Raw genomic sequence first — 24,641 nt, forward strand, 5'->3', positions numbered from 1 at the left:
GAGCATTATTTTACAGTTGGTTTGACAGCTTTCATTTAAAGTGATTGTATTCCCTGTTGATACCCAGGCTTCAAAATGCAAAAAAAAATAGTTAAGTATAAGAGAGGGCATTGCACTAATTTAGGCAGTAGTAACTTTTCCTGACAGTGTCCTGAATATCAGGATAAAGACTGTTAGATAGCTAAAAGGTGTTTTGCAAGCCCTCGGCTCGTTTTGTGGTCACACCCCTATAATTGCCATGACATTGGATGTTTTGAGTAACCATGTTTTGAGTAACGCTCGTATTAGCCTGTAGTCATACGATGCGATGTGCAAACAGTGGTGTAGACTGAGCACACAGAGAGAGAGGTGATCTAAGACAGGAAATGGGACAGGGTGGCGTTCGGACAGACGGGTGATGCAACGTGTGTGTGTGGCTGTTCCACACGTACCCGAACTTCAGCGATTAGCGTTTTCACACCCCACCCAGCAGTGACGACAGGTGTGTGGTCACCTCGCCACATCTCGTAATGTGACAGATCCAAACAGGCATAGTCAGCGTTTAGTTGAAATCTGCCTCTTTGGCACCTACTCTTGCTGAGATTTGTACAACAGACTCCCTGGTGCCTTCAAGAGAAAGCTGAAAACTCATCTTTTCAAGCTATACCTCTAGTCTACCTTCCTCTCTATCTATCCCCATTTTTATTTAAAAAAAGCACACTAGTTTAGCACAGTATCTTACTGACCTCTTGTAATACTTCTTGATAACTACTCTTAGCATAGTGATGCACTTATTTGGAAGTCGCTCTGGGTAAATGACGTCTGCCAAATGACGTAAGGTAAAGTAATGTCCATTACTACCACATTGTGAGGTGACACAAGTCTATGATGTTAACGCACACAGAGCATCTTCAGACCACACCACCTGTCCATCCCACAAGGAATATTGGTGGGCACCCAAGCTGTGTGTTAACTAATAACCAGCCCTCTCACCCACATAAGCCCTACCATCACCATTTAAAAGGGCTTCCTTGGTGAGAACCTATTGAAGCGAATGAAGAAGCTGGTTTGAAACAATCTGCATCCATTTACAAGAGCGCTTGCGCGATTTCAGCTGCCCGGGAACAAAAGTTCGCTTGTGAGACTTTGTTTAGCATGGCTGCGATTGCTGAGTCTTGCATCCATGCCAGGGTCGCGTTTTCGGGCGACTTTGGGGGCGGCGCTGTGTATCAGTTGATGAGCACTGAATGGATGTCGGCCCTAGCAGAAACAAACTAGAAAATGTGGCATAAGAAATCCCCTGATCCTGCTGAACATTTTTCTAAGGCTGATATCCGCGTATCGGCATAATAATGATGGTAGCTATTATAATGATGGTAATTATTCCCCACCGGCAGAGGGAACGATGGTGATTGATCGGCCACTGAAATGCTTAAGACGACTGTCCCGGCTACCGCAGCCGTTAAACGGTCTCCGTGTGCACATCGCAAATTACGGCCCCTGTTCTTGGACAGGGTCCAGCATGTGAACATGAGCCTGTAGGTTTTGGATTCACAGGGAGTCTAGCATGAACAGGGGGGTGCCGTGAGGACATGCAGGTAGCATGCGATGGGCATTTTAGGGTTTTCCAAGGGAAAAGAGTTCATTAACTCATTATATACACAAACCAGTTCCTTTCAGCAAAGGAAGCCCTTCATCCCCCTCCGCGACATCACCGGCCTGGGAAAATGATACTGGAGTGGCTGCATATGTTGTTTACTTTTCGACCATTACCACAAACTCCATTTAATCTCTTGTGATGACCTATATTGTAGCGTAGGGGCACAAGCTATGACCCTTGACCATCTCAATGGATGTACTTTCGCAAGTACATATAACCAGAACCGGAATGGTTGTGTGCTTCTGATGGTATAAATAGTAATGGACAGAACGGCGTGGGAGACACTATAGTGTGAGGGTTGAGACTGCAGTGATTGGATGGGAGTTCTTATAGTAAGCCATTCAATATTCAGCATTTTATTTTACAGGCCGAGGGTTTTAAAACTTGTACCTGCTATCACTCACGTCATAAACACAGATAATAGAAATACTGTGGCCAATCGGCACTGCGGAAGTCCCAGATGAATTAAAGGCTGTGTCAGAGAACTTCCCCTCATTAATATCAGTGGCATTTCATTACAGCTGTTAAAAACAAAACAGCCCCAAAAAAAAACCTTGGTTGTTCGTATACAGATTGCTCTGTAGCTGGGCCTGAGCGAGGCTTTTGGGTCACAAGAACAGAAGCATAGATTGAGCTGAAAGCTGCATCATTGTTATCTGGGAACCCTTTGTATTCGACCATTAGCTTTTGTCTTTCGAGATGAATGCCTCATTGTGGGGAAGTGTTTGAACTACCCGTTCCGACCCCAACACAAAAGTGCTCAATAACACTTAAAGAGCCAGTTATTTGTTGTTTTTTTTCCATGTAATTTTGCTATGTTGATATTGGTTTTTTTTTTCCTCGCTTTACTCTGACTGTTTTCACAGGATACACCTGGCTTTCGCGCTGTGCGGCGGCTTGCTGCTCGCTGTTAGCGCGCGGCGCGTCTGTGAAGTCCTCTGGTTTGCCTCAGGAATGATGCGCCGATAAGGAGAAGTAAAGGCTTCCAGAGTGTTTATTTTATCAATACTGACGGAAGTAGATAAAGGCCTGGATCAGAAACCTAACACTACAGATCAGCTTGGAGGGAGATCAAGTGCAGGCAGCACTTCTCAAAAGACCTATCAACAATGTAGCGTAATTGGCGCCGGCGGCGTGCGCTTAGGGCGTTTGATCACGCCGGCATTTGCATACACTATATTAAAGGAGAACTCCGGTCAAAAATTAAAATTTAACAGGCTTCGTGGTGTGTATGAATTACTTAAAAGCACCATTAGGCATTCCAAACCACATCCTGAAAAAAAAATAGAAACTGACGCTCCTTCAGTTGATGATGAAAGGTTTTCATTATACTAAATGGAGGAGCACAAAACCCTGTCACGAAAAAAGTTGCTTCTTCAAGAGACGACTCTCGGGTTGCATCAGGACACCGAGAGTCTCGTGGAACGTCCTCTTGGGTGCTTTTCAGTGTGTGGGCTGTGCTCAGTGGCAATTTCATTTCCAAGTTACACAACTAAAATGATGCGAGTGACGATGCACACAAATCCTTTCAAAGGAGGATGACTTGCCGAAATAGCGAGTCTCGCCTTTCTCTCAGAAGAAGAACATGCATAAAACATGCCAGATGTTCGTTTTCAAACTTTGTGCGATACTTAAAAAATCTGAATTCATGAGTTCACGGCACAAATATGAGATGAGTACAGTCATTCCTCCCTATGATACAGCATAATACTGAGGCTACCTGTTGTTAATATTTGCTACTGGGACCCTGTGGAATATGTGTAGCAGCTTTCTTCGCTGTGTACATAGCTTGTTATTATTCACAACTTCCACTCGAGACAAACAAGGCTTTTATAGTTCTAATAGTTCTGGGGAATTTCAAGAGAGCATGGTAGGATGACAGCAGTGACACACAGCACGCTTGTTGACTTAAAAAGATTATTCCTTGTTTACTCAGCTTCTCTCATTTTGTGAAGTTCCTGAATGTCCACTTTGATAAGCTCGATATCTGGTGTTTCTGTGAAAGCGCAGTGGAACTGGTTTTAGATTTTTTTTTTTTTTTTTGGCTTGTCGAAATCTCTGCTCCCCCCCCACTTCCTCCCACCGCTACAGGCAAACCACACAGGCAGGAGTTTCACATGGTTTCATTCAGCTACCAGTATAAACTTTAATTGTCAGTTGGCTGCACAAAACACCAGACCAACTTCCTCCGTTTGTGTAATTCGCTTAAAAACCGACGTGCTTTTTACGGCTCCTTGTTAGAGCCGTTTCTCACCTTGTTTGAGAGGCGCTAAGATTTCAGACGCCGTTAACTTTGCCTATCTGGAAGCAGCACTGCCAGCAGATTAGCGCCCCATGCAGGTCATGAATGTCTCTCAGCCCCTTGTGTTGGGACCACCGTTGCCCAAGTGAAAAATAACAGCCTGTAGAAATGATGGAGGTCAACCACTTAACTCTGAACATGTTCAGGTATAATTTCTGGTTATAAACATGCAATTCAACCAGCAAGTTAACAGAGTCATATCATTAGTGGAGTGCAAGCAAAACATTGTTAAAATAGATATGAATTACACATGATTTGGAGAATGCAGGGGAGGGGCCTTTGCTGTTCATATTTATTTTTTAACTTTTCCCAAATAAACAAATGATACAATAAGTCACTTGATGGCATTTCCACTGTCATGCATGTGATGACAGTAAAAATGGTCATTTCTGACATTTTCCTACTTCATCCTAAACACACAGTATATCAATTGAAATACCCTGTTTCTGTGATATATTCTGGACTCTGTTCCTTCAGGTATTTAGTTCTGCTGAGGCCCAACATCTGTATCTGGCAGAGTTCCAGACAGAGCTGTAATATTGCCCTGTTAATTATCGCGGGCAGAGGAACGCTCGCCACTTCGTGCAATTTCCATTTGACCCCCAGACGGGCCGTAAACATTCCTTGAACATTCCGTCATTCAGTTCCTACCGCTGCGATGCCTGATAACCAGTGTCAGACGGCTAAAACCGCTTCCTTCAACCAATGGATTAGCAAACCTGACGATTTTCTTTCTCAAAATATCATTTTGCCTCACCTACAAAATTACCCGCGGTGAACGGTGTAGAGGTGATGAAGCACACTTGTACAACTGAACGGGTAGTGTGAGGAGTGACGCAGAGATGGACTCTGTAGCTACAGCTTCTGTCTGAAACTTCCACTGGGATGTAGCCTACCTTAAGGTTTCAGTGTACTTTCGGATCGTCGCTGCTTGTGGGCTGGCAACTCAGATTATGTCATAAACTGAGTGTAATCATTCTGGAAACATTAGCTGACTAACTAGCTTAATGACTACGACCTAGTGACAACAGCAACTGATAGTTGTGGGTTGTAACGCATAGTAAAATCGTTGCGGTGAGCAAGTCAGTATTTTTTCGTGGTGTGTGAGGGTGTGTTTGAAATACTTATCTAGCGCCACATACCACCGTGCATTAGCGCGTAAATGTGTCCCAGGATTTGCGTGACTGCATTCATCGGTCACAGGCTTCACTAAAATTTAAAAGTCCACATGGTGAGTCACGGCCGTCGCTTTGTTTCCTAGAATTTACGGCTATCGGAATGAATGCATCACCGTGACCTCATCGCAGCGTACCACGCGAGCTGGATCCGCGGGTTCGCTCCGTCCTGTTTCAGGCGGCGTGATGGCGTGCTTGTTCTGAAGGACATCCTACTCATCTCTTTCATTTTACGTATTAATTAGCGAACTAAAAATAAAAAAAATGGTTGAAAAATGAAACTACGTTTGTATTCTTGCGAATTGTAAACACGCAAAGGTCGAGGTTGCTGCCTACAGTGACCAGTCTAAACTTACTTAGAACTGTTTTGGACAGGGAACTACACCATCAAATTTTGATTTATTTACTGCCCTATATCGTGCCATTCAAAAATTTTACGATAAGCACAGGGTTCTCCGCTGCATCTCTTGGTCGCAAACAGTCATGATAGAAAGGGGGTCCAGGTGGAAACTCCGCTTTCATGTCTGCCTCCACGCCATGTCTACCAGGGGGCTGCTGTTTGCGGGGCAGGCGAGCCTCCGCGGCCAGCTGGTGCAAAGCTCTCCCTTATCCGTCCCGCCCCCTCCACTGTCTGAGTTCAGCGGTTCGACATTGTTTCGAACTGCAGGTAATGGCGCCACCCCTCCCCCCGCCCAGCTCTCCTACCGAAAGCCCTGAGCTCGCATTATCATGGGTTCAATGCGCCTGGTAATTGGTGCGCCGGATTTTGGTATTGGGAGTCTGGAAGACCGGAGTCGCAGAAGCTAATGCTGCTAACGCTAGGGGTACGAACTTTTTGTGCTTTACTAATTGCTCGCTGAATTCCTGCCCTGATTCAGTGAAAAGGTACGTTTGCCGTTTTTATTAGATGATGGCTCTGTGTTAAATCGGGTAGAGACAGAAGCAGCCTATTTATGTGTACTTTTCATGGTGACTACGGTAAAAAAGTGGCGAAAGTGCCCCGCATCTGAGTTACCAGTGCACCGTTATCCGTAGAATAATGAGGCTGGATGGTGAAGTTGGGTGCTCTGCGTCAAAGGGAGAAGTTTAGCTTGCGAAACAGTTATTCTTGACCCCTTGCTACTATACGCTACCGATGATTTTCCGCGGAGCAAAGCTGCTACAAGCTGCAGTAAAATTCACGTTTTCCGCACTTGTTGGGTGCGAAACACAAGCAAAGCCAAGCGCATTTACATTTAGCGTGTCGGTACATTGTTCTTTGTTGGCTTCAGTTTCTCCAAAGAGAATTGACTCATTGATACGTGCTGTCGGCACATTCATCCGGTATCAGCTGCTTTAAGTTATTGTGTAGTTATACATCTTTTTAAATATGCAGCGCAGTAGTGAGGTGCCTAGTTAGCAGTATCCGTGTTATGTATTCGCTTGTTTCTATGTTATGGGAAACGGGTTCCCGTTGATCGAAACCGCTAATCATGCTGATAGTCTATAATACATTTAGACAGAAACGCGTGAGAAAAAGATTTAAAAACTGGAGCAGTGCCCGTTTTTGTTGCGAAGTCTGCTCGCTCAGTGCGACATTAATCAAATTAGAGTGTAAAAGCTTGCCTTTGTTGTCTTAGATCAGCTAGCTGTCGTTGTTGGCAAAAAACACTCGTAGCCACCACAGTGAATCTGAAATATTTTCTATTTTTGAATTTGCTCCACATTGGTATGCCTGCGTGCCACATGCGGGAGTTTCGAGGTTGTTTTCCTAGAATTTTTTTTTCCTCCTGCACCTGCTTCTGATATTTTTCATATCGTCTGCATCCTATGTACCTGGCCATTCAGGAAGACCCCAGTTAGCTTTTGTTGTTCAATTCCTCCTGTGTTTTCACCTATTGTATTCACCATTTCCCTTTCTGGCAACATCTCTTGAAGGTTCTTCACCTAATTGGCATATTTGCATTATAATGAATTAATAGTGGCTTTTAACACTTTTTCCTTCTCTGTCTTAACTCCCATGTTTTGAAGTGAAAGGGGGTCATTTTTTGTTTCATATGGGAAGAAATTCAGATCATCATTATCATCAGTTTAATTATCACCATCCTATCTACAACATAAAATGAGTTTGCTGTAACTTGTGCAGTGCCCAGGATGTTTGCCTGTGCTTGGTGCATATAACATTCCTCTACTCCCTGGGTGCTGACATGTACAAGTTCCTGAAACCAAAAATGAAAAAATGCAATTGACTTAAAATTTTCAAACAGGTCATAACTTGACTGGAAGAAGGGGTGAGGCAGGGGGCAGAGATGGTCCCTTCATCAGCGTAAAGTTTGTGCCTAGGAGAGGGTGATTATAAGTTCATAACGTGATTGCAAGTTTGCCAATTACTGTTCAATATTATGGAGAAAGTTATGCAGAAAGACAGTGACGTTCATTTATATGTTGAAATATCCATTTAATTCAAAAAGCGTGTGTCTGGAGTTTTAAATGTTATATTTTAATATATTCTAGTATTGGTAAATGGGAGGAAGTGGTTATAAGACCACAAAAAGGAGGAACATGGGTAAAACGCCAAAATGCCGTGAGGAGGATGGGAAAAAGATCCTGAAAAAATGGAATTGTCTCTCTTGCAAAGTAGAATTAACATGGAAAGCGCTGGCCTTAATGAGCCCCGCCCAATCCGCCTGGAGATGTGCGCAGCCGGTAGCTTTGATCCCCTGAGGGTCACATGCTGCGGGCCCATCACGAGACCTCCCTAAACCTTCAGTGGGTTCCTCTCTGGATGCGACGGCCCGTGATAACAGGCTTTGCCATGCGAGGGAGAGGATTTCACGCAGGCTGGTAAATTCGGGCCCGGTCGCCCCCCCCCTCCCCTCTCCTGGGCAGCGCGACGGCATGAGGGTAGCTGGAGGAGGGGGTGCGGTCTGGGTGGCAAGAGGGGCGTGAGCGCGTGGCAGATTTCGGTCACCCCTCAGCAGACTGTAACTCCAGCGTCCCTCGGGCTCTTGGGGTCAGGGCACGAGCCCTGCCAAGGGCGGTATCCCGAGCAGGCGGTAATTCGGATACTCTGTCCCAGGGGGCCTGGTGGACGCCCCAGCCGCTGTTTGTGTTGCATACAACTGCGGTTAAGGGCCATTAACCAACCCCATTCCTTCCACTGAGAGTGCTATTTTAGGGGCCCTGTTTATTTGGCTTACCTGAAATTGCTTGTTTATTTTTTTGCTTGAAGAGCCTTCATTCCTCTTTCAGATGGCTGCCCCTTTGTTTTCCTTCTGATATAAAACTAAGACCTCAGTGGAAGGAATGAGGGAACAGTAGTGTTGTGTCTGTAGAAGTTTAAAAAAACTAACTTATGTCACAGACTTAATGCAAACCACACCAAGATACTAATGTTCAGTAACAGCAGGTGCTGAACCTTTACTGCGGTGTGGGACGGATCATGTAATTGGCTGCACAGTGGATTCATGACTGCAGTGGAGAGGGGAAAGGTTTACGGCCGGCCTGATTTTTGGACCCTTTAGTGATCTCTTGAGGTATATCCCTTGTATCCAGAAAGAGGCTGACCCCTGACCTTTGGCGAGGGATACTGCATACATGCCTGTGGCGATTGATCAGGCCCCTGCTTGATCTCAGCATGCGAATACTGGGGCTAACATGAAACCTGAACAAATTCATTGCTTGCACTCTACTGAGGAGTCAGATTTGCCTTTTGTAGTCTGGTCAGGGAGTAGTCTGTGCTTTGTACAGAGGGTGTTGGATGTTACATTTGTGGCCCTCCCAGTCTATTGAAGTGGAAGAGGCAGTCGCCTGCTCCTCTCTGTCTCCGAGCATTACCCTGATACTCGTGTTCCTGTTACAGTTCCAAAAATGAAACATTTTGTCCCAAATAAAGGCTATATCCACACTTGTTTTTGCAAATATACTGTGGGTGTTCTTACAGTGGTCATCCATTCATAAAAACAGCACAGTGATGTCTGCGATTTCTCATGATGGAATTACAGCTCCTGGTATTGGCTGCACTGAGCTTGTACACTGCATGCACTGGGCTCTGCTTCCTCTGTTTTTTTTTTGGGTGGTTTTGGCAGGCCCATTTCTCAACAAAATCGATTTGCATGTTGGGAGCTCTAGTTCAATGCATGAACCTTGTTTTGTGGCTGTATAATACACCGGAACGCGACAGGCTAGCAGGCGAATGCTAATTTGAAAGCTCCCCTAACGTGCTTCCCGCACCCCTGTTCCCCTGTGCCTGCGCTGTTTGTAGCAACGATGCACGGCCAATCGCAGCGTAGGAAAGTGTGCAGTGTGCTTTAGCGTGCCCGTCTTGAGAGGGATTTCAGAATCCTTCTGATTGACTGGAAAGGAAAGGCGTTCGGTCGCTCCTCTCTCGGAGGCGGGAAAGCGGCCATGATCCCTTGCAACAGCGCGGGACGTGTCTGCAGCAGAGTGTATGTTTTGAGGGAGGGGGCACGGGACATTTTGAAGTGGGCAGTAGAGGAAGCCTGGGTGTACTGTAGCTAACGGGCACCGTTGTGGTCGCGACCTGGGGCGGGACCGCAGATCAAGGCCGTTGCACGGCATGAACAGACAGCTTAGGGGTAGCGGGGATGGCGGCCGTGGGTCGGTGGCACGGATTCGCCCGCCATAATGCCCAGCGGGCGCTTCCGGTCGCACGACACCAGCCCGGGCCCTACCGGGCGTATTGCGCAACAAGTGCCGTCATATCGGTCACAAGGGGAGAATTACCGCCACAAAGTGGTTTGCTCTCATCGGGATTGTATAGCAGGTAATTCTCTTTGCTGAAGGTATTACCGTTGTATTACATGCACGCAACATACTTTAATCTACAGTGAAACGCAGGGGCTTTAGCCGTCGGCATTGATGGTGCCAATTTTAGATTGCTTATTTATACTATCCATTCCATTTGTATTTATTCTGCAAAGCTTTATTGGAGCGCAGAGGCATTGGGAAAGTCGAGCAGTGACAGTTGCCGTGCCGGAAGCTAAAGCTTAGGGGCAAATGTAGGCTTGCACTGTTGGGACTCATGGATTTGATTGCATATTGCTGAATGATTGACCACAACGATAACGCTTAGCTAATGATAGAAGGATACGCGGGAGATATTTCATCTCAAAATGGGTTAGCAAATCTGGGTTAGCAAATAAAAAAATATATATTTGTCGGCGGTATGGAATCTCATCGGTTCCGTTTGTCAGTTGTTTGATGGTCGTATTTCACAACAGACTCAGGGAATTCGCCACCGGCTTTGAAGTCTGCTGTACTAGTCTGGAGAGGGTGAAAAAATACGTTTGTACAGACTCAGCTAATGTGCAAATAATGATGAGGGCGTTGAGCCTTCATGGTGAATTTTCTTTCCTAATAGGCATGTGACAGAGCTGGGGCCTGGTTTTACAGTGTCGAGGACTGTCTGCCTTACTTACCGCAGACCGTCTCATAAGCTCTGTGAGAAAGGCTGTGTAAGGAGCAGTGAGTGATTCACGCAGGGCTTGTTTGCTTCTGCTCTCTGCTGTGCGGAGGGCTCCTCATAGCCGTTTGGCCTGATGTCACATGCCAGGTAACTGTGGGTCGCTCCGATCGGAACAGGAGCAGCGTGGAGCCTGGCATGTCCCGCTGGGAGCGTGCAAAACCCTCGCCCCGGTCCCGTCTCCTCTGATCTGTCCCGGGACACTGCTGGCATGTTATCCTCCCTTCCCTCTGCTGGGACGCTTGCTCTGTGTCCGTCTCTGTCACCGTGGTAGCTGGCACAAACGGGGCCACCTCGCTGCGTGCCATACCTCTCGCTATCTGTGTTTTGGGATGGGGCGGATGGACAGGCAGGGGGAGGGAGGGGGGGGTGTTGTTGTGCCGGACTAGCGTCGCAGCCCCCCCCCAACCGCCCCCATCCACCCATCCCATCATGTGCTGTTTGCCGCCCCTTTCCGCGCGCTGCCCTGCCCGTTTCCATGGCAACAGGCGGCGGCTGTGTCGCGCGGCCCCCGCATCGCACACTTAGCGGAAATTTACTGACACCCCCCCGCCCCCCCCCCGCCTTGCTGTCCCGGCCTCCCGCTGTTCTCTCGTGTCACTTCAGGTTCCTGATGGAGTGGAGAACGAGAGCAGCGGGCAGCTCGCGTGTGCGAAAGCGGGGACACACACAAACTGCTCGCGCCGCCCCCCCCCCCCCCGGAAACACTCCTGCGCCGTCCTGCGGCGACAGCGTCCCTCAACCCGTCCCGCATACCAAACCCCGCCCCCTCCCGTGCCAAAACTCCCCCCCCCCGCCCCCACACCCCCCCACGCCTCGGCCATCTTGACCCCAAATCCCTTCCCGGTTCATCCCGCCCGCTGGAATGAAATTAATGCCATTTCAGCGTTGTTCTTTTCCGGAAACCACCAAATTAGGGCTGAAATAAGCTGGTCTGAAACCATCTGTTGTATCCTCGCTGCGCCCCGCCTGGCTCCCAGGCCTTCGAGGCTGCCCTCCCGTCCTCACGTTCAGCACATACCGCTGACACAAGTAACCGAACGCAGCCTGGCTGATGCATTTATACTGTGCGCCGGCATTGTTTGCAGACAAATTAGTGAGGTCACGGGTGTGAAGAGACTTATGTAACTTTAAGCAATCAGGCACAAGTATGAAATGGTTTTAGCCCAGATTTTGGTTGAGCTATTTTAAGCCCCGTTTTACTTGTTTTGTGTTAATAGAAAAAATATTATAAATTACTCAATCCGTATCGCATGTGACTTAGAAAAAACTCTCACGGGGCAAAATTATCATGGTGAAAAGTCTTGATCGAGTTACCTGTCTTTGCTTAAGTCACAAAGGTTGGGCCAGGTAAGGTAGGAATAGGTAGAGGGGAAAAAGGGATCCTGGTCTTTAGTACTTTATGGGTGAATAATAGCACAAATCCCTGAAACCAGACAGCTTGTACAAGGTTATTTGGAGTTTGAGTGCTGTCTCCCTCATGTAGAGTAACCTTGCAGGTAATTCAAAATGGGTCCCGCTGATTACATAAATGCAGTAATGCCACATTAAGACAATTACAAGGACGGATTAAAGCTCAAAACAGCTGAGATTTAGAGGCATGCAAGCAGATGACAGATGTTTTGGCATTTGACATATTTGTTGGTTAGAAGCCAAGGCTGAAGTGGAGGGATGAAGGCAGACCGTGGTAAAACACTGCAGAGAGAAGAGAGAATGTGTGCGTGCGCACACACACACACTCACACACACATACACACACACTCACACACACACACACACACTCACACACACGTACACACACACTCACACACACACACACACACACACACACACACACACAGACACACACACACCCCGAGTCACCCCGAGACTTGTCCTCTCTGCGCACACACACACACACACACATACACAGACACACACAGACACACACACCCCCGAGTCACCCCGAGACTTGTCCCCTCTGCGCACACACACACACACACACACACAGACACACACACCCCCGAGTCACCCCGAGACTTGTCCTCTCTGCGCGCACACACACACACACACACACACACACACACACATACACACACACCGATAAACCCCACATATGAGGACGCTGAGGGCTCAAAACCGAGCGAACTCCAGATAAAGCTTTTAAAAGCCCCCATCAGGACAAAAAAAACAGGCATGGCTAATATGCAGCCTCCTCTCCGGCCTCGCCTGGCCGCCGTTCAAATGGCGATCGTTGCCCGCTGTCTCTGCGGCGCGATGAGTGAACGGGACCGTCCCGCGTGTCAACAGAGGAGAGACTCCGGTCCCACCGCTGTCCCGTCGCCTCACGGCCGGCCGTTTAAACACTCAAAGGCACCGATCGCGTCGCCCGGATCCTGCTATTGGCTGAGCTGGAGGCCGAGCCTGGCAGGCACACTGCCTCCCTGTGTCGTTTATTATTTATCGCTGTCATCCACACGGATCTCTCGGAGCTCACTCTCTCTCCGTCTCTCTCTCTCTCCGTTGTCAGTTCAGTTTTGTGTCATTATCGACTAAATCGAGTGTTATTCTATCGCAGGCCGGTCGGTAATAGTCCTGAGCGGGGTGCTACTTTTTAGTGAGGCTGAAATGCGGCGTGGTTTGAGGCAGACAGGAAGTGGCATTTTTGGAGGATTAGTTCAGCCAGCGTGTGGGAGGAGTAGGTGAGGGCAGAGCCGCGCTTCAGTGCAGATGCTGGGCTGGTGCGGAGGTGGGTACCTGGGGCCACTGGGCCGGACACAGAGAGGGGTGAAGAGAGTGCCTACCTGGTGTCAGTCTGCTCTGAGGCCAGGAAGCTGGCATCCCAGTGCAGGGTGGGTAGGGAGACCGCATCTCTTTGAATACCCAGAGCTCTTTTGAGCTCTGGCCACAATCGCTGCCGTTCTGGTCTGCTTTGGACTGGTGTCCTTCGTGTCTTGCTGCTGACTTCAGGTACAGCTGGGTGCCGGGCGACAGAAGGGTTAACTGTTTGCATGTTGTTGCGTGTCCAAGTGCCGGTGTGCCATATGTTCTTGTTTTTGTTTCTGGGCTGGGGCAGGGGCAGAGGGGGGGGGGGGGAGGGGGGGGGTTGAGAGTGATTGATTCCCTTTAACTTGACACAAATCTTGCAATAAACGTGCCAGTTTTTATGTGTTTTTTTTTAGTGACTTACAGTATTCTTTGAGGTTCATATGCCAGCATCGCTCTCATTTCCCTCTCCAGCTCTCCGCTGCTTCCACAGGCTTCCCGGTGAGAGACAGCATCATTAGAGGCTGGTGACATCGGCCTGTGTGCCAGTCAGGGGGTGTGACATGTCGCAGGGGTGCGACTTCATTAACGGTGCGAGCGTCTGACACCAGCAAAGAACGGCGGCCCGAGGCGCTCCGCGAGGGCGCACCGGTCCAGCCGCCAAGGTGGGAAATAAACAGGCCTCCTGTTTCCCATAATTCTCCCTGCTTTGACCAGACGCTGGCGTCCTCGTGTTACCTCACCCCAGGGGATCGATCGCTGCACTCGTCCCAAATTTTACCGGTTACAGAGCTCTTGAAGCAAAGATTGCGCGGGAGTTTGCTGTGTTTATCGAAGACGTGTCAGTGTTCCCTGGAACGAGATGAGCAATTTTGCCAGTAATTTTGTCTCTTACGGGAGAAGCAGTGCTTGTTTGCCTAGATGTTTACACTTATAGGGTTTTTTTTTTTTCCTGAAACGGCAGAACAAAGGTCTCTCTCATGTCTGTCCCCTGTCAGCGCTGTGACTCGGGGTGCCCGCAGCGGGGGAGGGGGGTGTGTAATGGGGAGGTGGGGGGTGCTGTAAATGAGTCCTTTATCGAGCGGGCACCGGAGGGGGGGCGGTGGGGGGTCATTAGCGGCGAGCCGTGCGTGCCCGTCACTCCCACAGCGTTCGCGCGGTTCTGTACCAGCGCCAGGGCTGCTTCCACGGCGCGGGGGACTGGTAGAGCGGGGCTGCCAGCCCAAGGAATTAGAGCTGATTAGAGACACGTCTGAGGGGGTGTGGGTTGTGTGTGTGTGTGTGTGTGTGTGTGTGTGTGTGTGTGGGGGGGGGGGATGGGGGGGGGGTTCTCTGTAGGTGACGTCGGCGACTCGGGCCCTCCCTCAGACACCCCTCCACCGCGAGCGAATGTGGGCAGCCACCGAAAGGACGCGGAGCACACGGATTGCGCTCTTCCGTGTGTGGATTTTCACGCACATTAAATTCCGATAGGAGCGAGAAACGGAGGCAGGCCTCATTTGCTTAAGCCGAGCTTAGCCAAAACAAACGGCGGCATTTAAGCCTTATCGCGGAACGCGCGCTATTGTGCTGAGATGGGGGATGTTTTTTATTACGAAAACAGCAATCCTCGTGACCGGGAAAAAAAAAAAGAGGTTCTAATTAAATCTAATTGACTCATTTGAAAACGTCCATCTCGGTAATAGGTTTCCTATTGATGGCAGGAAGGATAACAAAAATGACTTTAACCGCCCTTGATGTGGTTATAGATATTTTGCCGCGGCTATTTTTAAAACCCGCATCTTCGGAGGCTCGGCTTCGGAGGGGGGCCCCGATTCGATTAAACGGGCCTAATGTCGCTCGGGCAGGAGCTGCGCCCCGGCCTGGGTGTGACGTGAAGCAGATTGACGCGCGCGCCTCCCGGACAGCGTCGTCACCCCCCCTCCCCGCCTCACGCCCGTCTCCGTAATGCGAACTGGCAAGCAGCGAGGCCGTGGGGGCCCCAGAGCGCCCTGGCTGGGGGAGGGGTCGAACCCACAGCCCCCCTCCCCCAGGATACATCAACCAGAACCTTTAATTGCTGACATTTAACTGCAGGACCGCATGTGTCACCCGCAGGAGCGACCTCATTGGTCCAGCTGCAGTAGCCGTGGGCTGGAGTCTCATGCTGGAGGTTCAGTCTGGTTGGTGGGTTTAAGTTTTGCTCACACAGCTCCATTCAAACAGGTGTGTCAGACACTATCAGAAATATCACGATCTGCAATATCACATGGGTCATAACTGGATAAAAGTTGCAAACCGTATTTTCTCTGTCTCCCACCGCTCTTGGCATGTCACCCCTAATTATATTTATTTCCATGGCAAACAACATTATCCAGGGTGATTTACATAACTCTTTTAGCTAACTAGCTTTTTTGTAAGTGTTGTCCATTTATACAGCTAAATATTTACTGAAGCAATTTGGGTTAAGTACCTCGCTCGAGGGTACAGCTGCTGTATCCCACAGAGGGTTTGAACCTGCAGCCTTCCGATTTCCAGTCCACTTACACAACCGCAATGCCTCAGAGGCTCTCGTGAATTTCTGTTTAATGTCCCTCTCCCTGCAAGGTTTGCTAGCATTCCTTATCTCTCCCCCAGCGTTGTAGCGCTACGTGGAAGGTCACCCTTATGTGGCATGCTCCTTTCTGTCACACTTCTCTCATGGAGTAAACACTTACTCTGAGGGCAGTGGAAACTCAGAGGCCTTTTCCCATTCAGAGGCATTCTCTTCATGGTATCCGCCAGTGGGCGAGGCTGGCTATTGATCACCGCGAGGCTGGCCGTTGAGTCAGACCTGTGTCAGAGCTCTCAGAGGTGTTTAATGAAGTGTCTGTGCTCATTGGGGACACAGCACACACTGTGCCCATGTTCGGTCAGCCGCGGGCAAAGCCCGGGATGGCTGGCTCCTTCCAGACTTGCGTGGCTTTCACTGAGCTCCCTGTGATGTGCCTGGATGTCCCGACCAGAGGAGGGCCGGGGGGGGGCGTGTGTCAAGGCCGGACGCGAGAGGAGGCGCAGCACCGCGCTCCAGACGGAGCTCGAGGAACAGGACAGGCTAATCCGCGCGTCTGATCGGGGTAATCTCCGCCCCGCTCAGACTGGGCGGGTCCCGCCTCGAAGCACGATATCCCTTCGCGTGACACTGTCGGCACAAACTCGCCGAGCGACATCCACCGTCAGCCCCCATATGCGAGTGTGTGTTCCTCAGACTCCTGGGTAGGGCGGAGCGGGAGGAGTTAGGGGATTGGGGGGTGGGGAGGGTGGAGGGGGGCGGTGGCGATACGGAGGCCATGCGCAGACTTGATCCTCTTGGTAGTAAACAAAGAAGATCCTTCCCCACATGCTGGTCCCCACGTGATGGGCATTAGATTCCTCTGGCTGACCTCAGATCAGTTTGACACTGACACCCCGCTGGCTTCTCCCGCCTGGGCTGGGACAGGAGCGGGGTTTTGGGAGTTTCGACTGGGAGGAAAATGGTAGAAGGGTGGATAGGGAGACTCCTGGAGCTACACATATATATATAAAACTGTATAACTGCCCTAGTTTGCATTTGGCCTCTAACATAAGTTCCGTTGTTATTATGAGCGCAGTTAGGGTAGTTGTTATGCATTCCCCGTACTCTTTGCTGTAGCTTTTTGTTGACCTGTATTGTACAGGCATGTTTATTTAGGCTTTCTTTGAGATTAGTAGACATGACCACATTTCATTGGCAGGTACCTCCTGTACCCGGAGGCTACAGGCCTCTGTTCATCCGAGCAAACAGAGGCCTGGGCCCGGGTTACATCAGGAGCGGAGGGGCCAGCCGGTGACTCACTGCTGGGTAAACAGGCCCGGAGGTCAGTCAGGCGACTGGGTCCTGGTACACGCTCTTCTGAGTGTAGCTGGGAAGGAGGGAGGGCCTCTCTCTGTCTCTCATCTTCCTTGCTCTTTGCCTCTCCAGCCTTCGCGCCGTAATGCTCGCACTAGCATGAACGCCTCGTTCTGTGACCGGAATACAGACGACCTGAGCTCAGCAGCCAAAACTGTTAAAAATTTAACAGTTTAAAAACGAGCTGCGCTTGACTGTGTTTGTCCGCTTAACAAGCGGTCCTGGTGCCACTGTCCCGCCGTACGCCGCAGCCTGTCATCACGGTCGTCATGACCGCCATTGTCGTCAGACAGGGGGCAGGGAGTGATGTCATAGACTGGAGCACGTGTGGGCTCATGACGTTTTATTCAGCCCATCTGAGAGGGAGCGATTTTGGCGTGCCGGCTCTGACCTGTGCGAGTTTGTCACGGCATCGCGTCATCATGCTATGACAGGCAGGCAGGCAGTCAGGCGGGTGCAAGGGGGAGGGGGGGGGGGGGCGTCAGAGTCTGCAGCACATGTGCACACTTCGTGTTGTAACCTGGCAGGGGACCCCCTCTGCGCACTCCTCCAGGGACCCTGCCGTGCTCACTGGAGCACAGTCAGCGCGGGATAGAGAGAGAGAGGGAGAGAATAATACTGAGAGGAAGAGAGGGATGCTGAGGGAGGGAGGGAGGGAGGGGAGAGAGAGAGGGAGACAGAGACAGGAGGGAGGAAAGCTGGAAAGCTCTGGAGAAACTCTGCTGGGTGTTACAAGGACAGCATTAGCTGTATCTGAGGTCCTGCTCACAGACCTGTCCCTCTGCTGTGAGTGTTGGGTGAGAGAGTGAGAAGCGTTGTGTGTATGGGAGGGGGTGTGGAGAGATCGGTGCTGCCGGTGATTTATTGGTCTTGTCTTTTCTTCCTCAGGTTTGCTGAAGTTTGAACAAAGACACTCTCTCCAGTGGCGGCTCCGTGGAAGAGGGGCGGACGCTGAACTCTTTTTTCCGGACGCTTCCCACGTGGGTCCAGCAGCGGCCGGGTGGACAACTCGAGGCAGAGAGCGCACACGCAGACACGCGCGCACACACACACACACGCAAACGCGCTCTTACCCCCCACCCCCCCCATCAACAACAACAACAACCTGAGCCCTCTGGTGTCAGCCTGGCATTAGATTCCACAAACGAGTCCCAGGAGCGAGGGCCGCAGTGGTAGACCCAGGGCTAACGAGCAGCGGAGTGGGGGGGGGGGGGGCGGCCTCGTTACCCGGCCCCTGGAGCCTCAGTCTCCCCATCCACCAGAGAGAGGCGAAGCCAGCTCTACCCAAACCCCCGACCTCTTTTTATCCCGCTCTCTCTGAGTTTCCTCACTCCACTCCAAAAGTACGGCCCTTTATTCACACTCAGAGTCTGGGAATCCTGTTGTGTTCTCTCCTTCGTTCTGATTTAGCCGAGCAACAAATTGGTCTTCATTTCCGTATTGATATTTCTCTCCCGGAGCTCCGGCTATTTTTAACTAGCTTTTTTTCCACGCCTCGCCGGTGTTGGTAAGGAGGTGAAGCGGCTCCCGGTTGCCTTGTGGATGGAGACAGGCTCGTAACGCAGAGAGAAGCACCTCAGTTTCCCCGCTCTCTCCTCGAGCCCGCGTGCTTTTCGGCATCTCCTCTCCATCGCGGTGATGACCGTCCCGGTTCCTGGCAGGCGGAGGACGGTCCTGTGCTGATCCCGGGGTCGGAGGGAGCGACTCTCGCGGGGCAGTGGTCCTGCGGCCGGAGCCGACCCGACCCGCGACGCCGGCGGCGCCGGACCATGTCCTGGAAGAGGAACTACTTTGCGTCGGGCAGCAGCGGGCTCCAGGGGATCTTCACGCCCCGAACCATGACGTCCATCGCCCCCAGCAAAGGCCTCATCAACGAGCCGGGCCAGAACAGCTGCTTCCTCAACAGCGCGCTGCAGGTAAGGGGAGCGGCCAGAGGGGGCGCCCTCTCTCACACACACACCCACGCACACACACACACACATGCACACACACCCACGCACACACACACACACACGCACACACACCCACGCACACACACACACACACACGCACACACCCACGCGCACACACACACACACACACACGCACACACACACACACCCACACACACCCACGCGCACACACACACATCCACACACACGCACACGCACACACACACGCACACACACACACCCATGCACACACACGCACACACACACACACACACACACACACACACACACACACGCACACACACACACGCACACACCCACGCACACACACACACACGCACACACACACACGCACACACACACACACACACACACACACACACACACGCACGCACAACTGCAGCACAACACCACCGAGCGCTCATACTTCATATACAAGCTGTCACCATGGTAACTGTAGCAGGGAACAGGTGAGTGCACGAACAAAAAAACACACACTCGCAGTAACAGGTTGGAACGCATTGCACTTACACAGAACTGCAAGTGAGGACATTCAGCGGGTAAATATTTACCTTGACAAATGTTCAGATGCTCAGAATACACAGCGAGGAGTGTGTTATCTCCTGCGGCTCAGGTGCTGTTAAAGCAGGGCGAGAGACTCCGCCGCAACGAGCGACGGCCGCGCCGGAAAGATCCCGCGCAGCGTGTCGTCCGGGAGGCAGCGGGTTTGTAACTGCGGGCGTCGCCGTGTGCTCTGAGGGAGCGCTTCACCTTAGCGACCCTCCGTAGGCGAGCCACGGTTACAGGTCACGGCGAGTCCCGGGCGGGGGGGGCGGAGCCGGTTCTGCCGTTTCCATGCGAATATAAAGATTCCGGCTCTCCCTGTCGCCCGTGGGTTAAAAGCCCTGCCCCTGGGAAACCGGCCTTGGGCCTGAGGAAGACGTCATGCCGTTTAGTGTCTGCTCACAGCCCTCAGAAACATTATGTCACCGCACCCTGCGTTCTCCAAGGTCACACCTCTAGCACAATTGACTCCGCCGTACCTTTTAGTATCTACCCATTAAAAAGGAATTTGTTAGGCTTGGTCTAGAGTATATTGCTTCAGTGGCTATGTACTGGTAACATACACAGAAAGCACAGGTGCACCCATGTGGTGGTGGCTCTGTCCTGTAGGCACAGAGGACTGAAACAGGCTCTGTTGAAAGAGGTCATATTTTCAAGGAAGGGGCGGGGGATTGTGGGTAATCGTGTATAATCACAGTTGTCTCTGCAGTAGCTGGTTGACAGGAAACTGAGGGGCAGGTTGGGGTTGTGTGTAATTAGGAGCAGGGCAGGGTCAGACAGGAGGCCGGTGGAATTGAAACTGGTCGGAGGAGGGTCTGGAGGGAAAAGGAGAGGCGGGCCCCACACATCCCCAGCAACAGAATGAGGTTTGGGGCTGGGTAAGGCATTGCTGTGGTGCTTTTCAATACACATCAGCATCCATCCAAATCGGTATATTTTCATGGTTGCGATTATATCTTTTGGCACTGCAGACGTGTTCAGCTCAGATTATGAGAGTGAAGCAGTTTTGCTGCCCGCCCCCCCATAGTCCTCTCAAAGTGGCAACCGGGTGCTCCCCGCTCTGGGCCGCGCCCTGCGCACAACCTCCATTTTGAGCAGAGAAAAACGAGGTCCACTTTCAGACAGTGGGCATCCCGGCGCCGTGGCATGGCCGGAGGCGAGAAAAGAGTCTGCATGTGGAAATCCTGCAACGCCCGGCGGGACCGCAGCCTTACATCGCAGGAGTTTTGTCCTGAAAGCGGAGCCTTTAAATGATTCAGGAGCGGGGCCCGCGTGCCTCGGGAGGCCCCGGCGCGTCCTTAAAAAGCCCTCCCTCAGAGGCGGCACAGCCGTGTCCCAGGACCCGCTTTTACATGTCTCAGATGTACTCCCTCACTCACCGCGTTACAGATGTTACGCAGGCACACGCAGCCAGCCTCATCAGCTCTCCTTTCAACATACCTCCCTGTTGCTTCTCTAAGAACTGAGGAATTACCAGAGATAACCGTTTCTTTTCCTATCTAATAAACACCCTGTCTCCTGACCTGTTCCGCCCCCCCCCCCCCGGTTGATTTTCCTGCCCTTTCTGAAAGGCAGAATAACCAGACTCAAACCTTGCGATAATCAGAGGTTTAAAAATCCATCTCTCACGGTCATAGTCTCTCAACACCTGGCTATGTGGTCCTGGTCAAAAGCAGTGACGGAAAAATGGTGCAGAAATAAGGTCACGTTTAACTGATGACTGGTTCAACCCTACAGTGCAAACTCTGTAGGCTTGTCTCCTCTGCTTTGAGCCAGGTGTGTAGGCGAGATACACGGCTGCGTGCTGAATTCATCCTACAGCACAGTGTGGAAAGTGCGTAGTAGAAGCTGTGTGGATGGTGCTCTGCCTCCGTTACCCCCACACACGGGCAGAAGCCTCTGACTCTTCTTTATTACTATCATTACAGCCATCAGATCTACCTGTGCATGCACGGCCGTGCTGTATGAGTCTGTGATTACCAGGTACTTACATTCATAGCACATTCTCAGCAGACTTCAAGCACATGTGTGCAAGCCTATACTCTCACTAAAGCTTGCCATGTAGGGCTCGAATTAAGGTTATCGGCGCTCTCAACCGCCCCGTCACGTGCGCGGGTGAGGTCATGGGACGAGGGCGGAGTGCTCCGCCACCGCTCGCACCCCTGTGGCACCTCAGGGCGAACGCTCCGCTGCCTGTAGCCTGGCACCTGTCTGCTCAGGGTAGCCGTGCGGCCAGCCCCTCAGCAGTCAGACCGGGGGGGGGGGGGGAAGAGACAGACGCCATTACAGATTGTAATTACCTGGCGAGTAACCCGTCATTGTGGTACCTCCTTTCTTGGATTACCGTATAATTAGCGGTGGGGAAAAGCACATCTTAGCCACTTGATAATACCTGGTAAAGCTGTAAATTAGTGCCAGTCATCTGTCAGCTGAGGGGGTGGCGGTGAGTAGTATTCCCAGACAGCCAGCCAGCCAAAAACAGTAATTTCACCCCTGAAATGAAGGGGTAGCAATCATAAGAAGACGTTTGAGGACCAGCAGACATTAGACACTCAGCGCACCGAGAAGTTAGAGGTGCTTTGTGGCAGGGGCCTGTGGCAGTTGTAAAAAGTGGTAAATGGGGTTTGCCCTCAGCAACAAGAGATCATCTCACCAGGTTCTTAAAAATAGATGCTCACTCAGTTTGTTTAGTCCGAACTCGACATATTATTTAGCTAAAACAAACAACCCTGCTCGTCCATGGGCTGAAACAAACATGTTTGTCCAGGGACTAAATAAGCAGAAAAAAGAGAAACACTTCTTTATTTTTGCATAGTGCACGCCCTACCAGCAGAATGATGTTTTAATTATTAATAATTTGTTGTTTTGGCTGTTTTGGCACAAGTGAAAAAAGTTCCCTGCTACCCTGATAAAACGTTGTCTTCTCACTAACTGTACCTAATAGACCATGTAGGTCCTGTTTGAAATAATGAAATGTGCATGTAATGGTGACTTGGCACCAGGAGGAGTTTGGCATTAGTTTGGCGACAGTGAGATGCGATGGTTATGTGCCTGAGCAGATGTGTACTAAATGTATGCCATGGACTAACAGCAAAGCTTTACGGTTCATACGGGGCTTCTGAAACACTTCGCTGCTGTACCCGCCTCCTGCCCAGTGTGAACGGGGGGCTAATCTCTCTTCCCATTAGCGTAGCAGCGGGGCACAGGAGAGGAGGTCGTATGAATGAGCCGGTCCCTGTGAGGAACAGCTCAGCACAGCACAAAAAAAGCCCGCGTAGCCCGCGACAACGCGGAGCTCCTCGCTGTGATGTAATCTTGCTTTCAGGAGCGGATCTCGGAGGGGCCGTGCATTAGCAGGGGCGTCTGCGAGGCCGCGGCGGCGCATTTCTGATTCAGACAAACTGAGGCGCTCTCGCCGCGACCTGGTTTACGCTCGGCTCTCGAGGGCACAGGTCCGTGCTTTTTCACTGCGTCGTCTGAGAATTTTTTTTTTTTACTTTTTATTTTAAACTTACTTCAAACCAGCCCACACAGGTGAGGTCTGTTGGGCAACTTTGTGGAGACAAGCTTTCAAAGCTGCATGTAGGAAGAGATTTGTGGCTTCTGTTCTCTGCTGTTTTTTGGGTCATCGTTGACAGGGATGTGGCTTCGTCCCAGTCCAAGCGATCAAGCAGAGCGCGAGTGAACAGGTCCGTATTTACCGTGACTCCTACGAGTACAAGCTTGAGAACAGAGAAGAGAAGGGTGTAATTTGGGAGCACATTTACTCGCTTAACCCGGGGCAAGTGAGAGCTCCTTGGCACCTTCAACCACGTGACGCCATTTTGAGGGGAAGTGCTTGGGGCAAGTAAGCAAAGATTCCATTTGGGATGCTGCCCATCTAGTATGCTAGTAGTGATTTCCCAGCATGCTCTGGGTGCTTTGTGAGCCCAGGGCGCTCTGTCACCCTGGTGCTGTATTTGGAGTTCTCACCCAGATGTGAGAATCTCAGCCCCCCCCCCCCCCCCCCCCCCCCGTACAGGCCCCCGGGGCCCTACCGGAGCCATCAGAGGTGTGGCAGGATAATAACGGAAAACTACCACCGTCAGAGCCCCAAAGAGAAGGCCACCCGTGCTCCCACCCACCAACCTGCTGTCCACCCAGAGGAAGAAAGAAACAAGACCAAAAGAAGGCAAACCGGGAAAACGGGTATGACAAAGAGATGAGCGGGAAGGAAGGAACTTATGATGATGCGTATGCTTTCCAACATCTCGTTGCCTAGGCCACGGTCGCTCATGTGGCTGTTTCCCCTGCCGTTTACTCCACATTGTGACAGAGCTGTTCTGTCCACAGCCTCTGAGCGCAGGAAGAATCAGCCCTCCGTTTCCCAATACGTCAGACACAGATCTCATGTTTAGACAGGGACGTAATTGTCTGCTTCCTATTGTGCGAGGGAAAACGTAAACACGGTCCCAGATGGAACCGGGAAGCACAAAACCCGCTCAGTGTAAGCAGCGGCCCCCTCTGGGGGAGGGGGGGGCTGGGAAAGGAAGGAAGACGGGACTGTCCGAGGGGGACATAATTCACCCGTCGCTGTCCGGGCCCGCTGAAGGCGGACAAAAGCCCCGGGTCACGTCCTGGTGGCAGCTCGCGATGCTTCCTGTCGCCTCTGTCAGCGCGGTGAGTGGCAGCCTCTCAATCAGCCCAGCCCCGGGCAAACGCCTTTTCATTTGGTTTATGAAATCCACTGACCTTACACGTGGCGTCCCGTGGCTCAGATACGCCCCTGGAAGCCGTGACTGTGAAGCGAATTTCTGATACTGCGTATCGAATGCAGGACCTAATTCGATAAGGTGTCCATCACCTTAACTGCCGCAGCCCTGGAAAACAACAGGGGTAATATATCACCTGGCACTCCTTTCCAGGAAGCAGATGTTCTTCGGCCCTGCTGAGCGC

At 51.0% G+C, this 24,641-nt stretch overlaps 1 protein-coding gene across 3 annotated transcripts in view; it reads left to right on the top strand.

Annotated features, from left to right (window-relative positions):
- The first annotated feature begins 18,259 nt into the window (after nucleotides 1–18,259).
- usp54a (ubiquitin specific peptidase 54a) overlaps nucleotides 18,260–24,641 on the top strand; it is a 45,721-nt gene continuing 39,339 nt past the window's right edge. For all 3 annotated transcript variants that reach the window (XM_036546263.1, XM_036546264.1, XM_036546265.1), the window contains exon 1: nucleotides 18,260–19,127. In XM_036546263.1, coding sequence (XP_036402156.1) covers nucleotides 18,981–19,127 — 147 coding nt within the window. In that variant the 5' untranslated portion in view covers nucleotides 18,260–18,980. The remainder of the gene's footprint in view (nucleotides 19,128–24,641) is intronic.

The sequence above is a fragment of the Megalops cyprinoides genome, chromosome 15 (genome assembly GCF_013368585.1).
Source record: "Megalops cyprinoides isolate fMegCyp1 chromosome 15, fMegCyp1.pri, whole genome shotgun sequence".
In the NCBI taxonomy this organism is placed as follows: domain Eukaryota; kingdom Metazoa; phylum Chordata; class Actinopteri; order Elopiformes; family Megalopidae; genus Megalops; species Megalops cyprinoides.